Source organism: Alexandromys fortis, unplaced genomic scaffold (genome assembly GCF_014885135.2).
Source record: "Alexandromys fortis isolate MF-2015 unplaced genomic scaffold, M_Fortis_MF-2015_v1.1 scaffold_145, whole genome shotgun sequence".
Lineage (NCBI taxonomy): Eukaryota > Metazoa > Chordata > Mammalia > Rodentia > Cricetidae > Alexandromys > Alexandromys fortis.
In genome coordinates this window covers 2,112,404-2,128,536 of record NW_026068049.1, presented here as the reverse complement: position 1 = coordinate 2,128,536, position 16,133 = coordinate 2,112,404, and the positions used below count along the sequence as shown (strand labels likewise).

Below are 16,133 nucleotides of genomic sequence, written 5' to 3'. Positions count from 1 at the left end.
CTCCTGAGTGCTGGGATTAAAGGCGTGCGCCACCACCGCCCGGCTACTTATTGAGTTCTAGGTCATCCAGAGCTACGTAATGAGACCCTGTTCCCCTACCCCGCCCCCTACAAAAGAAATGTACAGGCCTTAAAATGCACCTGTCTGTGAATGCTGGCTCCATCACAGTAGAAAGATGTTGAGCAAGTAAACCCTGTGCTTTGATGTGTTATAAAGTAGTGAATGACAATATCTATCTGGTGTGATCATTGGAATCATTTCTTGAGACAAAGTATACTGACTGCTTCTTTATCTTGGGTGTGTTCAATGTGGCATGGTACTTAGACCCACACACATTTCATTGAAGTAGACTACATCCCTACGGAATCTTGCTTTCCAGGAAGCCCAGAAAGCTACATGATTCACAAGGTCCCTCCCCAAGGTTGCGCAGCTAGGATTTAGCTGACTGTCCTACTGCTTGGGGGAGATGGCTTTTATGAGTCACCAGGCACGCACATGTAAGTGACCTTGGTGAACTCGGTTCTTTGGCCTGTTGGCGTCCTCTCTGGGGGTGGATAGACTTTGTTCACATGCTGTATACATTATGTTCACATATTGTATACATTAGTATACAATAACTAGAAACACAAGTCACTTCTCAGGGAAGCCAGAGGTGAGCGTCACCTCACTGTAGCTGCCATCCACATCATATGTCTTTATTCCCATCATTTTCCCCTGTGGTATCTAACCATTTCCCTACAGGCAACCCTACTCAAACATTATTGTGTTACAATATTTTGCATTGTCATTTCCTTCTGATTATTGTCTCAGGTGCGGCAGAGAGCCAAAGAATGCTCCCGGGCTCTCAGTACAATTCTTGACCTTGCATATGGAAACCCCAAAGAGAACGTCCTGGATTCAGGTTTTGATTTGAAACATCTGAAGGTGGGCATGTGGTAGAGCTCTTTCTTCCTTGGTCTGTGATTTCTTATTATTGTTTGTTGGCTGGTTTTCTGCTGCATCGCAAGGTATGTGATCAGAACCTTTGTGATGGTTGGCTAGGATGGTCAGTGTGACAGGATCTAGAATCGCCGGGCAGGAGAGACTCAATGAGGGCTGATCTACATTGGATTGGCCTGTGGGTATGTTTGTGGGGGACTGTTTTAATTAATGGATGTGGGAAGTCCACTGGGGGCAGCACTAATCCCTAGGCAGGGGCTCCCCAACTGTGGAAGAGAGGAGAAATCCACCTAAGCCCAGCAAACGAGGAAGCTAACAAGCAGGTAAGCCATGCATACATCCATTTCTCTCTGTGCTTGATTATTGATATAATATGACTGACTAGCTGTTTGAAATTTCTGCCATCTTGACTTCTATGCCATCATAAACTATAAACATGGAACTGTGAGGTAGAATAAATCCTTTCTCATCAAAGCTGCCCTTTTCCCCCAGGGTATTTTATCACATCAATAAAAATAAAACTTGGCCAGAACATGCCTGCATGCATGTGTGCATGTGTGTGTGCATGTACACATACCCCCACACCCCCACACAACACCCCCCCACACACACACACACAACACAGGTGCCAGTGAAACCTGTGCCAGGTTGAATTATGAATAAAACTGCCTCTTTGAACTGGCAGCTCATATGGTTCAGCTCCAGACTTTCACGGGAGGTAATTTGTTGGATAGGAATGGCTTCATATTAGCTCGATCTTGAAGACTTAGCCAAATGTCTTGAATGATATTTCTTTGGGTGGTACAAGTGGGAATGGCGTGAGCTGCAGGTTGGAGGACGGGGTGTAGAAGGAACCAGAAGTTGTTTAGTTTGAGGATAAGATACTGATCTCTTCCCCAGATGCAACCAAGAGCCACCTTCTTCTGTCTTCGTGCCGCCTTACACAATCCCTTGGCCTGACACAAACACCTTTTTTTTTTTTCTAACTCCTGTCTAATCTTCAACACTCAAGTCAGGCATCACCTCCTCTGAGAAGCTCCTGGGGACTCCAGGACCTTTGCAGAGCCTGGGTTGGCTCTCACACTACTATATGTGCACCTGGGCCTCAGGGCATCAAATGCCTGGCTGCATTTCATTGTGTTGAATGTCTCTATCAGGTTTTTCCATGGTAAACTGTGAGCTCACTGAAAATGAGACTACAATGTCTGGCAGGGGGGGGGGACATTCAGTAAATACAGAGATTGAATAAACTGAGAACATGGGATGAGGTAAGACAGAAATCAGAGAGGCTCAATTTCAGTGTAGATGATTAAAAAACAGTAAGTTTACCTCTGAATCTCTCTCTCTCTCTCTCTCTCTCTCTCTCTCTCTCTCTCTCTCTCTCTCTNTCTCTCTCTGTCTCTCTTTCTCTCTCTCTCTCTCTCTGTCTCTCTCTTTCTGTGTGTGTAAAACATATGTGCCTATGTGTGTGTGTGCTCTATTATGTCATCAAGGTACTAAGAGACCTGAAGCGAGTAATGATTGTATGACAGACAGAACTGTCTAATGTAATCTTCTAACTCCAGGTGAGACGGTAACTCACCGTTCTGCTGTTTTCACCCAGGGTGCTATTGATGGGGATAAAATAGCAGTGATTGGACATTCCTTTGGAGGAGCGACAGTTATCCAAACCCTCAGTGAAGACCAGAGATTCAAGTAAGAGACAAAACAAGATAACTAAATGAGGGCAGGGTAATACACAGAAGAGGGAACTGTTTTTTTTTTTTTTTCTGAAATTCTACCGATTAGGGGATCTTTGGGGTTTGTACATCTTATTATTTTTCTCTATTTGTTTGTTTCATCTTACATGTATGGATGCTTTGCCTGCCTGTATGTATGCTGTGTGCTGTGTGCATGCTTTGTGTTGAAAGAGGTCAGAAGAGGGCATCAGATGCCCTGGAACTGTAATTACCCATAGCTGTGAGCTGCCATGTGGGTGCTGGGAACTGAACCTATGTCCTTGGCCAGAGAAACAGTTGCTCTCAACACTGAGCTATCTGTCTCTCCAGCTGAAGCTTTACCGTTGCTCTTTGCTTCATCGAGTTTGTACATTTTCCTAGGAAGAAAGCATTTCTTCGTCCCTTTACCAACACCTTTCCCTTGCCGTTGGAGTAGAGCAGCAATGCGCACGGATGCACTGCCATCTCTCTAGTAGGATGTGCAGCCCTTTGGGCGGATGCCTGGCTTAACACGGCTCTATGCTTGCTTGTTGAAAGCCTCCACATTGATCTCCAAAGTGCCTGCAGCCGTTCACACCCCTCCCAACAGTGAACAAGGCTGCCTCTTTCCCCGTGCCCTTGCTGGCATTTGTTGATTCTCACTGAGATGAGATTGTCTCTCGAAATAGTTTTAATCTGCACCTCCGTATTGGCTAAAGATGTTGCACTTTTCAAAATACGTATTTACCATTTTTTTTTCCTTTCAAAGAACTCTCGACTTGGTGCACTTTGGCCCAATCTCCTCCTGTTGTTGTTTGGTTATTCTGAGTTCTTTGTGTATTCTTTATGTATTCATGTCTGCCTCATATGTGGATCTTAGCTTCGTTGGGATGAATGTGTGTAGAGACCAGGAAACTAGAAAGGGTCTCAGGAGCAGTGCAAACAGAGGCTGTGAGGGAGAGTGGGGAGCGTAACAGAACACACGCGACATGGAGGGTTCAAGTGGGGATGTGTGAACGCAGACCGAGTGGGCGGAGGGAGGGGCAGCCCAGACTAAGTAAGCAGAGCATGCCTTGAAGAAAGCGGCCACTTGCAAGCTGATTTTAAAATCAGTTTCCCCATCCTTACCCATCCCCCATTGTCCTCATTTCTCTGTAAAGGGCTTCACATGTTCTCTTGGAAATTTATCTTTATGTTTTTACTGTGACGTGCTTGTGATAGTATTACCACCATTTTACCTAAGACTCTGGGTTTTGAATTTTATCGTGAGCTTTTCTTTTCTTTTGTTTTTAAAATGAGGCTGGATCTAAAATCATAGTTACTGGGACCAAAGTCAGACAAGAGCTCAGTTTTCTAACTTATAGAAACATTTTCTTTCTTCAACGACTCATCCTAGACTCACAAAGACCTAATTGTCTAGGGAGTGGTCTGGACCATTTGAGATGTTTCCCCTCAATGGAAGGGCGTGTTCTGCTGTCATCTGCTTGGCTTACGGGTGGATTTCCAAAAAGGCCAGGGAGCAGGATCAAACTGAGTGGGAAGAAGAAAGCTTGATTTTAAATGTTGTACATTTTATTTTCACAATTTTCAATTATGTGTGTGTGCATCTTTGTGTGTCTGTGTATGTGTGTGCATGTAAATGCAAGTGCACAAGGAGGCTAGAGGTGTCAGATTTCCTAGAGCTAGATTTCCAGGTAGTTGTGAGTCACCTAGTGTGGACCTCTGCAAGAGCAGTAAAGACTCTTAATCTTTGAGCCATCTCTCCAATCCCCAAAGTTATATTTTCTCAAGGGTTACTTCATGTGTTTCACCCTCTAAACACAGTCCTCTGTGACTGGGTATCTTGTTACTCTGAAATAGTGTAACAGACACACTGTGGAACACCTAAGACTTTGGAAATGGGCTGGAGAGATTAATCAGCAGGTGAGAGCATGCACTTCTAATCAGTTCCCAGCACCATATCAGGCAATGCATAGCCACCTCAACTCCGGCTCTAAGAGATCTGGCGCCATCTGCTGGCTTTTGTGAAAATCTGCATATACCGCCCCCTCATGTACACACAGATAGATACACACACATAGATAAACATTTGTATACACAGAGAGATACACACACAGACACACACACAGATAGACATTAGCGTGTGCGTGCGTGCGCGCACACACACACACACACACACCAAAAACAGACAAGCAAACAAAAAAAACTTAAGAAAAACAGAAGAAAACAGACAAATGGCTATTTTTCAGTTTTGAAGTAACTGCAACTGATTTACAGGTATTTTGGAAACTTTGTGACAAAAATGAATATTGAAAACTTTAAGAAAATGGCCGAGAGCCGTGTAGTAAGTTGCTGTGGCAGGAAGGTCTCTCTCTGCTAGCAATGCCAGGTCAGCAGTGTTCCAAAGCTCACCGTAGCTCCCTCCCGAGAGCCAGGTAGTAGGTTGCTGGGGTAAGATGGTCTCTGCTGGCCAGCCTCCATTCTCCATCACTATGTGTCTGCAGATGCGGCATCGCTCTCGATCCGTGGATGCATCCGGTGAGTGAGGAGCTGCGTTCCAAAATCCCTCAGCCCCTCTTCTTCATCAACTCTGCACAATTCCAGTCTTCTAAATCCATCGAGAAAATGAAAAAGTTCTACGAACCTGGCAAGGAAAGAAAAATGATTATAATCAGGTAAGTGCTCACTTGCTAGATGCTAGACTTGAAAGTCGGTAGAGTGGCTATCATCATTGGGGAGTCTTTGCAAAATGATTGTGCTGGTGTATAGATTTTAATATAGAGAATATACTCTGTCACCTCCAGTACTCTTAGACTTTCTTTCTTTTTTTCGCCAGGACAGGGTTTCTCTGTGTAGCCCTGTCTATCCTGGAATTCACTTTGTAGACCAGGTTGGCCTCGAACGCAGAGATCTGCCTGCCTCTGACTTGTGGGTGCTGGGATTTAAGGTGTTCACTAGCACAGCTGACTTGCTCTTTCTTTTTTGATGTGATGAATGTGTTTTGCCTGCCTGCCTGCCTGTGCACCAAGTGTGTGCAGTGTCTGCAGATCCCCCAGAACTGGAGGTGCACACAGTTGTGAGCTTTGGTACTGAGAGACAAACCCTGGGCATCTATCTGCAAGAGTAGCCAGTGCTCTTAACCATGGAGCCGTCTCTCCAGCCTTAAATGAAAATGTTTTTTAGTTTTTATATTGGCAGTTTAGTCTATATATTAGATACTGACTACGTTCATCTGAACACTTGAACATACCAATATACACGGGGGAGAAGGAGTGAGGAACAGCAATTCATCCTTAGGCCATGTAAGGAAGTCTTTGAAGAAAAAGTGAGAGCATCTATTGTGTTTATCTGTTGGAAGAACACATGAGTTTATAAACTTTGCCAAGCTCTAAAAGGATGCCCTTGAGTGATAGCCATATGCTTATATCCTGATGTGGTTTTAAACTCACAAAAATATTATTCAAATGGGGCTAGAGAGATGCCCAGCAGTTAAGAGTGGTTGCTGCTCTTGCAGAGGACTGAATTTTGGATCCTAGCTCTCATGTCAGGTCTCTCACAAATAAAAGCCTGCATCTCCAGCTCTGAGGGATTCTATAAGGTTTTCTAATCTCTGTCAGCAAGTGCACAAAACACACACACATACACACACACAGAGAGAAATAAAAATAAATATTTTTAAAAAGACTTTCAAGCAGAAATATAGCTCCTCTTTCTATTCTCTGAACCCTGGTTAACCTAGGAGGGGGGAAAGTCAGGAAGGATGCTCCTAGAATAGTTCCACCTGCCTATAATTTGGCTTTCCAGCTTCCATTTCCATGGCTCTAGTGACCTATGGCCAGCTGTGGTCAGGGAATATTAACTGGGAAAATTCTCGAAGTAACAATCACCTTTTCAAAGTGTGAGCAGCTCTCTATAACAGAGTGAAATCTTATATCATCCCGGCTTGATGGGAACCATGCCTTCGTCCAGTGCATGCGTATTCTATGTGCAAACCTCTTGATGGTCACCTCTTGTCACCCAGCCATCAGACCAGCTATCATGGGGCTAAGTATTCAAGATAAATACAGTTCAGTAAACTGGCGAGGAAGGGAAAGAGAAAGGCAATTACTTTTCCATTTCCCCCTTTCTCTCTCTCTCTCTCTCTTTTTTTTTTTTTTTTAAAAACTTATTGTTTTGGTTACTTTTCCTGTTTTTGTGTTAAAGACAACAGCAACAACACAATTCTCTGTGGGCTGGAGAGAAGGCTCAGCAGTTAAGAGCATCCACTGCTCTGCTGGGGCATCTGGTGATCTTCCCAGCACCCACATGGCAGCTCCCAACCATCTGCAGCTCCAGTGGAGATTGGATAGCTCATTCTGGCTTCCATGGGTACTTACTGTACATGTGGTGCTCAGACACATTCAAGCAAACACTCATACTCAAAAGATGAAAATGAATAAATTATCAAAACAGCCAAAAAAGAGCACTCACTACTAAAAGGGAAATGAAAGAGAAAAATACTCTGAGAAGAGTTAGCTCACAGTTCAAGGTGACAGTCTGTCAGTGTCACAGAGCATCAGAGAATTCCCGACAGGCATGCTTGGGGTCTGTCTGTCGGGGATCCCACAGTATATACATGGGGTCTGTCTATCAGTGATCCCACAGTATATACATGGGGTCTGTCTCTCTGTGATTCCACAGTGTATACATGGGGTCTGTCTGTTGGTGATTCCACATATATACATGGAGTCTATCTGCTGGGGATTCCTCAGTGTATACATGGGGTCTGTCTCTGGGTGATTCCACATCATATAATGGTGACAACTGAGATTTGTTTTTGTTTCTAGACAGGCTCTTACTCTGTCTTATCTTAGCCCTGGCTGGCCTCGACTCATAGAGATCTGCCTGCCTCTGCCTCTTGAGTCCTGGGATCAAACACACCACCACTCCCAGACCCACATATATTATTTTTGTTATAATGCATTAGTCTTCCTGTATTTTTCAAGATGTTGTTCCAGTACTTGGGAGACTGAGGTAGGAGGACTGTGAGTTCTAGTCTACTCTGGGTTATAAAGACATTATCTCAAAGAAAGGTTTAATTATTCTAATTCATAAATTAAACTTTTCATAGATGGACAGGACTGGAAAATAGAGAAACAAACAAACAAAACCCAGGGATGGCTCTATCTTTGCTTTCACTTGCTCCTGCCCCTCCCGCATTAGGAAAACAGGAGGGCATTATCCCTATCCCCCCACTTGGTTAACGAATGGGCGGAGTCATTTCCAGCTGAAACCGGTTGTTGGGAGTAGTGACCCCACAGTGGGTCCTGTAGAACCGAGAGTTTAGACAGACGGTGAGGCACAGGCAGTTTAAAACTTTGTGTTAATGCATTTGTATGTTTCTCTAATTCTTTCTTTCTTTCTTTCTTTCTTTCTTTCTTTCTTTCTTTCTTTCTTTCTTTCTTTCTCTCTCTCTCTCTCTCTCTCTCTCTCTCTCTCTCTCTCTCTCTCTCTCTCTCTCTCTCTCTTCTTAAAGATTTCTGTCTCTTCCCCACCGCCGCCTCCCATTTCCCTCCCCCTCCCCCAATCAAGTCCCCCTCCCTCGTCAGCCCAAAGAGCCAACCGGAAGTCTTACAGAGTACTCAACCCTCGGGCGCCGCCTCCATCTGCAGAGGTGGAAGGAACACTTGTGCCCAGCTCCCTGTATCCATCTTACACAGGCTGGGGTCCCTATCCCACGCTGTCTTGCAATGGGAGGGTCTTCACCTGTGCCTGCTGGGATTTCTTCCTACCTCCTCTCTGGACTCACCTCCTAACCTTTATCTTCCTTTCTCTGTGCGAGCCCTGGACTGGAGATGGCTCAGTAATGGAGATCACTTGCTGCTGCCGGGCACCAGACCTTGGTTCCCGGCACCCAAGTCAAGTGGCTCATGACACCTCTTGTAACTAGATGGGATTGGAGAGTGAAGAGCTGCTCTCGGAACAGGCTCTCAAGGAATGCGGATAGTAGACGGGAGGAGAGTGGCGAGCCAGGGTGTCGGGTCGCAAGGGAAGGCACAAGTGTGGAGGAAACACGAAAGTACCACAGACACAAGAAATATCTGAGGTTTCAGAGTAGAAAATGAAGACACAAACCCTCGGAATGACTGACCTGGCTGCCTCAATCTGCGGCTGGTAAATTAGAGAGCCGTCGTGTAAGTGGTGTAAGCTGCTTACAATGAAATACAGGGACTGTTCTAAAATCTCTAATCCTCGCTGCTCTGACTGGCATTAAATCATACTATGCTAAGGGAAGGGGTAGGTGGTAGGCTCTGTATGAGTTGACGACTCTTTGAACACATACTACGTTCCATCTTCTCGGAAGTTTTTCTGGTCAACGGAAGACTAATTTATTTTTTTCTAAAATTAAGACGCAGGTTGCGCCAGTTAGTTTTTGCCAATTTTATACAAACCGGAATCATTTGGGAAGAGGGAGCCTCAACTGAGATATTACCTCCATCAGCCTGGTCTGTGGACTTGTCTTTGGGGGCATTTTCTTATGACTGGTGTGCGAGGGCACAGCCCACCTAGGAGCGTGCCACACCTGACTGGGTCCAGGGTTCTATAAAAAAGCAGGCTGAGCAAGCTATGGGGAACAAGCCAGTAGGCAGCATCCCTTCACAGTCTCTTTCATTTCCTGCCTCTGGGTTCCTGCCTTGTTCTGCCTTGACTTCCCTCAATGAAGGACTGTATATAATCTGGAAGTGAGCTAAACCCTTTTCTCCCCAAGTTGCTTTTGGTTATGGTGTCTATCAGAGCAAGAAATATAAACTAGGGCACAATTTTTCCCTCTATCAGGAAGAGGAATTGTATTTCAGGATCTTTAAATGAACATCTTTTGACCCTCATGTATATCAAAAATGACCAGATTCCACATTCTGTTCCTTTGTTTTGCAGAGAATTGTCTAGCTGGGCCAGAATCACTTTTGTACAGATTTTTTTTTCTTCAAGTAACGGGGATTATCGATATCTTTCTCTTTTAGGGGTTCAGTGCACCAGAATTTTCCCGACTTTACTTTTGTAATTGGCAAAATAATTGGGAAAAAGCTGTCATTAAAAGGAGAAATAGACTCTCTTGTGGCCATGGACCTCACCGAAAAAGCCTCGTTAGCTTTCCTACAGAAGCATTTAGGTAAGAGATGGCCTTCCTCTGTGACTCAAGTCGCTTGGTTCTCAGGGCAAAACAATTTTATATTCCTTGTCTTAGTCTTATTATAGCTTTTCCTTTTGGTCTTTTAGTAGACAAAGCAGTAAATTAATTTAAAAAGGAACACTTCAAAAAGTGAATTATGGTGCCTTGCATCCTTTAATATGTGTATATTATCTTTAGTGTATATACGCATTAATATATGTATCTATATCTATATAGATATAGGTATATATTCTTGTTGAACCTAACGTTCCTTCTGTGGAACGTGGGGTGAATTTTCATGTCAGGGACACTGAGAGCCACTTGCTTTTCTCTCAGCCTCTCTGGAGATTCTGCACATGCTAATGCAACCTGGTGACCTCAGACAGAACTCCTGGCTACCCAGTGTTCTGTTCTCACTGTAATGGTTCCGTAACTGGTGGTTTGATGGTGCCACCTAGCGGCACCCAACTGTCTAAGAGTCTTGACAGTGTGTTTATATATATATAGGACTTCATAAAGACTTCAATCAGTGGGACCCTCTGGTGGAAGGACATGACAAGAATCTGATCCCTGGGCCACCCTCGAGTGTCGTCGCCCAGTCCCTGGCTCTGCAACACTCTCCAGAAACACACGCCCAGAATTAGAAGAGCTGCCTGCACAATCTACTTGTGAAATTGAGAGTGTCAATAAGAGAGAGAACGAGAGAGAGAGAGAATGGAAGAGATAGAGAGACCTTAATGTATTTATCCAAATAACCATTTTTTTAATGTACGCTGTCCTGTAGAATGATGGATGCCTAGACTGAGATTTTTCGCATGTAAATGTAAAGAATACAATGAAGAGCATATGAAAACCATTACCAGTCTAAATCTTAATTTTCCACATCTGGCGGTCTTTGTGTCAAATGAGAATCTGCTTTCCTAGTATAGCTACAGAAAGGTCTATTGATGGGACAGTGGCTGTGAAAATCAAGATTCCCAAACTTACAATAAAAACAGATCATCCTGCCTTTGGTTTTCTGTTCTGAGCAGCAGCAGAGTTGAGTTTGAGCCACGTAGGGTCTGCATGGAATCTGGTAGCGTTTCTCTGACTTTTGGCTGAGGTAAGAAACCTCAGCTAAAGCCATTGTCCTGATGCAGGCTTGGTGGTGATGTCCAGTTTCAGCTGCTGGTGAGATGTGACATGGGTGGGGGTTTTAGAATATCTGGGGGCAGGGGCAAGAGAGTCAAGACAGTTGGCATTTTAGGTTTTCAGTACGTTAGTCTCTGTTTACTAAATGGAGATGCTGTGGTATTAGGCTGTGTGAGGCAGGCCAGGAGTCCCGTCCCCCCTTCACCCCCAGAGTAGCTGTTTACCCAAAGACTGGGGAAGGGCACAGAGGAAATGTTCAAACTTCTCAGCTAACCTGGGATGTTTTAATTTCTATGACATAATGTGGTATGATTAACAGCTAAGCAGAAGTTATGTGTACTATGCGTGTACATGCAGGGTGCTGCATGTATGGTGTTCGCATGTGCACTGCCCGCGGGTGCACATGTCATTACACACGTGTGGAGGTCAGAAGATATCTCCTCACCAGTAGCCATTAATGTAAAGGCTTTAGATAGATAAAATTCCTGAACACATAACTGAAGGCTTTTGTAATCTGGCCATAATGTGTCTTCTCGCCCTCTTGATAATTTATACTATTTCTTTATGTCAGCCAAACTATCTATTGCATTTATCTTAAGAACCAACCCATGGTTTTTAATTTGTAATAACTCTCTCCTCTGTGTGCGCGCACGTGCGCACATGCATGCCTATGTGTGTGCTTGCGTGCATGCATGCCTGTGTGTGCGCGCCTGCGCGCGCGCGCACGCACACACACACACACACACACACACACACGCCTGTCACTTGTGCAGGTGCTGCTTGAACCCAGAAGAGGACACTGCCTTTCCTGGAACTGAAGTTACAGTTAGAAGCCGCCTCACATTGATGCTGAGAACCGACCTCTAGTCCTCTGTAAGAACAGTCTGCGTTCTTGCATCTTACCTGCTGAGCCATCTCTCTGTCTGCCTCTTCCTCATTCTGTAAGGCAACTCCCTCTCCACTCGCACTTACTGAAATAATACCCATGTGCTGTCGAGGACGATGCTTTTGCGTTTTCAAGGCAGGGTCTCACTGTGTAGCCCTGGCTAGCCTGGAACTCACCCTGTGGACTGGGCTTGCTTTGAACTCAGGTCTGCCTGCCTTTGCTTCCGGAGTGCTGAGTGTAAAGACCTATGTCACCATGCCCTGTTTTCAAGGTGCTTAATTCTCACTGTTCCCGTGGGACAGCAGGGGCCAGTATTTTTAGACATACACTCTCTGTTGGCATTGGGTGTACCTTTTTATTTTAGATATGGCTAAGTGCTGTGGCTGAAAGGAATTTTTATTCAAGAATCTTTTTAAAAAAAAAACAGTTTGTGGTTTGTGCAGATTCTCAAAAGAGAAAAATGATTGGAAAGCATCCCACGAGCTGCAGTTTAGAACATGAACTAGCACACGGGCATTTCCCAGAGGAATGAATAGGTGCTTTACACAACTCAAGAGCCATTCATGTTGTGTGTAATATTTTTTGTATCTAATCTTTAAGGAAAAAATTATAAAAGATTTACTTTTGTGTACATGAGTGCTTGTGCATGCAGTGCCCATAGAGGCCAGAAGAGGGCACTGGATCCCCTAGACTGGAGTTAACAGGCTTTTGGGCAGCAGTGTGGATACTGGGAACCAACCAAGTCCCCTTTGGAGGAGCAGCCAGTTCTCTTAACTAACTGAGCCATCTCCCCAGATCCTTCTGCGCAATTTTAACCCTTCCAGATGGTTTTACAGCTACGGCATGGGTAAAGAGCAAAGTTTAAGGGCAGTACATGGCCCACTCACTCACATATCAAGTGTTTGGGCAAAGTGTGGCTTTGGACGCTTTCTGTAGCACAGCCCCGTGGACGCCAGTTTTCAAAGTATGAGCCTGGAAATGAGATGGATCCGGTTATAGCCAAGCCCTTCACATTTTTCAACTGGCCACGGGCAAATAATTTCTAAAAAGCTCCAGTTGTTTTCCTCTGTGAAACCTGCACAGTCTGCACCCCGGAATTCATCGTGAAAATGGGGAATTGCCTTTAGGGAACCAGCTGAGAGGCCAGGGAGAGGTTTCAGCTAGGAAAGGGGCTGCCCTCACTCTTGATGGCCTGAGTTCCAGCCCCTGGATCCTGGTCTGCACATGGGTGCCCGTGCAGGTAAGCGTCTACACACACATGTCTTAAAAGAAATGGAATCTTAAAAGCACCAGCTGCGTGACTCACAGGTAAAATTTTTTTCTTTTCTTTTCTTTTCTCTCTCTCTTTCTTTCTTCTCTCTCTCTCTCTCTCTCTCTCTCTCTCTCTCTCTCTCTCTCTCTCTCTCTCTTTCCTGACAGGGTCTCTTTATGCATCCCTGGCTGCCTCTGCTCTTGAGTGCTGGGGTTAAAGGTGTGCACCACCAGATCGGAACTAAGTAACCAAGCTTATCCATGCCTCCATTACAGAGGAGAGACAGAAAATCAAAGGAGACGATCCCAGCTTTCAGGATAACCTTTATTCAAAGCTCGCTTTGCATTTGTGTACACAGTTGAAACAGAAAAGCAGCTACCTATTAAGGAGACCAATGGGGCAAAGTTTCAAAATCAAAACAGTGGTTCGGAAGATTTGGCTAACAGCCAGGCTGCTTGGTAGCATCCTGTCATTCTCATCATGAACCTAAAATTTTCTATTTTAATATAAACAATCTATTGAAAACATACCATTTTTATGAATATAGTAATGTGTTAGCAAATTGTTTGGCAAAATAAATTATCCTGGCTGAGAAGAAAGACTACAGGCTGCAAGGCAAGCCCGGATGCCTCTAAAGAACAGTGAACCGGCTGCTTTGCCAACCCGACACCTGTAGTTTCCATCACAGATCAGTTTTCCCTTAAGGACAGCTTTCAGGGGTCACACGCTTTACGTTTGGTCTGGGTACCGTGTGGCTTGTGAAAGGCAGGCTCTGACTGGCAGGTCTATATATTCAGAGTTGTATCGGCATTACCTCCACACTCCTCTGAAACAGAAGAAAGGTCTGAGTCAAGAAAGCATCCAGACAACAGGGCAGGAAGGAAGAAGGATGGCCTAAGTGATACCCAGAATCATTATAAAGAACTAAGGTGTTTTCTTTCGAATACTCCGGCCCTCTGTGCCTAGTCCGAACACTTAAGACATGATGAAATTAGCTCATTTCCTCTCTTTCTAGAATGAGGAGGGCATACAAGGTGACCAATCAGTTTGTGGATTAGCCTGGCTCTCCCACATCCCACTACGGTCACAAGGGGCCCATTTCCTTCTGAATGTGCTGTGATTCTAAGAACAAGCATGCTGGCCTGGTCTGTTTTTACTTTATCTAGTGTGTGTGTGTGTGTGTGTGTGTGTGTGTGTGTGTGTGTGCATGTCATGCATGTATGGGAATGTGTGGAAGCAGAGACAACTTGGCAGGAGTCAGTTCTTCCTTGCACCATGTACTCGTTAGGCGGGTTTTTTTTTTTTTTTTGAAGTTGACACAAGTTAGGGTCAACAAGAAAAAAGGAACTTAATTGAGAAAATCTCTCTGGTAGACTGGTCTTTAGGCAAGTCTGTGGGACTTTTCCACGTGGGAGAACCTACTGCCGACTGTGGGTGGTGCCAGCCCTGGGTAGGTGGTCCTGGGAGGCCTAAGAAAAGTAGCTGAGAGCAAGCCAGCAAGCAGCATCCCTCCATGGTTTCTGTGTCCGCTCCTGCCCGAGTTCTTGCCCTGAATTTCCTCAGTGATTGACTGTGACTGCACTGTCCCGGATAAACACCCTCCTCCAAGTTGCTTTTGGTCATCAGCGCAATGGAAAGCAAACTGGAACACATCACGTGGGATCCAGGGACAGAACGCAGGTCAGCAGGGCTTGGCACTGGGCCGCTATACCCACTGAGCCACATGGCCACCCACCCAGGTACTGTTTGTTTAAAAGGAATGTGAAGTTCTGGGAGTAGTCAACAAACTGAATCTTGTCATGGAGGTAAGCTAATGTCCAGAAAGAAATCCCAAAGATTGACAGATTGATAAATTTAATACTTAAGTAACTCTGAGCAAGCGCCTAATTTTTAGGTTCTATGTATTGTTTCGCGGGATGGGGAGACATCTTAACAAGTCTTCTCATTAACCCCATCAACTGCAGTTAAACATTTTATCACCCCACCCCCAACCCCGCCGCCACCGGGTTCCGCTGACACCCACAGACGCTGAGAGATTAAAGCTAATGCTGTCTGCAAGTCTTGGGCATTCTGGCTGACAAAGGGGTGGTGGCTTTAGACAGACAGGTTACCTTTGACAGCGGTGTCAACCGACGACACGAAGGAAAGCTCCTTCTCCACTGTTTGGAATGCGGCCTAGCAAATGGAACCTCTGAGTTATTATCATTATTAAAGTTGTAAGCACGCACACAGAGTAGTTTAGAGTCAGAACCTCACCACGGATGACGAGAAATGGTCAGAAATTCCTGATGAGTGGTCTTGGTTTGGTTTCAGAACCAGGCATCAGGATCATAAACACGACTCTGTTTGCCAAGCTCTTCCTCCCAGTCCCATCTCTGTGGGAACATTCCACACAGGCAGGAAAGTTTTTTTCTTGGATGTATGCTCTCCCAACCCTGGGGGCTTTGTCTGATGAAGGAAGGAGAGGTGTTTGTGTGAATGGGTGTGCTTAGTGTACACCTATAGTCCCAGTACTTGTGGGGAAGGAGACAGAAGGGTCAGAGGTTCAAGGTCATCCTCCACATAGGGAGCTCAAGGCCGCCTGGGAAGATGCAGTATACTTGGCCCTAAAGGGAACATTCACACTGTACCTGCTGCACTCCAAACTCAGATCATTGCAGAAGGGAGCAGTAAGAGTCAGAGGCAGTACTTGATCACATGTGTGTTCTCAACACAGCAGGACAGCTGCACACACAGAATCTTAAGACAGCGCGCACAAGTCCTGTGCAAACCCAAGTTTGACCAAGCCCAGCACAGAGATGGGTGTTGAGCCTTAAATCCCACCCCTCGCCATGGGGACATTGGCAACTGGGAGAAGAGGGGGCAGTTTTCTCTGGAGCCAAGCATCTGCTAAGTCAACTCTGCCCCAGTGCAAAACTGTACACTCAAAGCCTGGGCAGCACAAATTCATCTCAAAGGGTAGAAAACAAAAAGGATTCGAGGTTGGGGGGACGGGAGTGAATCTGGAAAGAGCTGGGGAAGGGGGGGTTCAAGGTTGTGTGGGTAGGAGAGGGAAGGGGACCTGGAAAAAGCTGGGAA

At 45.2% G+C, this 16,133-nt stretch overlaps 2 protein-coding genes across 2 annotated transcripts in view; one reads left to right on the top strand and one right to left on the bottom strand.

Moving 5' to 3' along the window:
* Nucleotides 1–10,642, top strand: part of Pla2g7 (phospholipase A2 group VII) — a 45,464-nt gene extending 34,822 nt beyond the window's left edge. Inside the window, exons 7-11 of the mRNA XM_050119384.1 lie at nt 811–924; nt 2,543–2,634; nt 5,141–5,311; nt 9,638–9,786; nt 10,294–10,642. Of these exons, the coding sequence (XP_049975341.1) occupies nt 811–924; nt 2,543–2,634; nt 5,141–5,311; nt 9,638–9,786; nt 10,294–10,430 (663 nt within the window). The 3' untranslated portion in view covers nt 10,431–10,642. The remainder of the gene's footprint in view (nt 1–810; nt 925–2,542; nt 2,635–5,140; nt 5,312–9,637; nt 9,787–10,293) is intronic.
* Nucleotides 10,643–13,840: 3,198 nt separating this feature from the next.
* Nucleotides 13,841–16,133, bottom strand: part of Tdrd6 (tudor domain containing 6) — a 16,751-nt gene continuing 14,458 nt past the window's right edge. Inside the window, exons 4-6 of the mRNA XM_050119391.1 lie at nt 15,167–15,230; nt 14,652–14,654; nt 13,841–13,899 (exon numbers count right to left, since the gene is read on the bottom strand). Of these exons, the coding sequence (XP_049975348.1) occupies nt 13,841–13,899; nt 14,652–14,654; nt 15,167–15,230 (126 nt within the window). The remainder of the gene's footprint in view (nt 13,900–14,651; nt 14,655–15,166; nt 15,231–16,133) is intronic.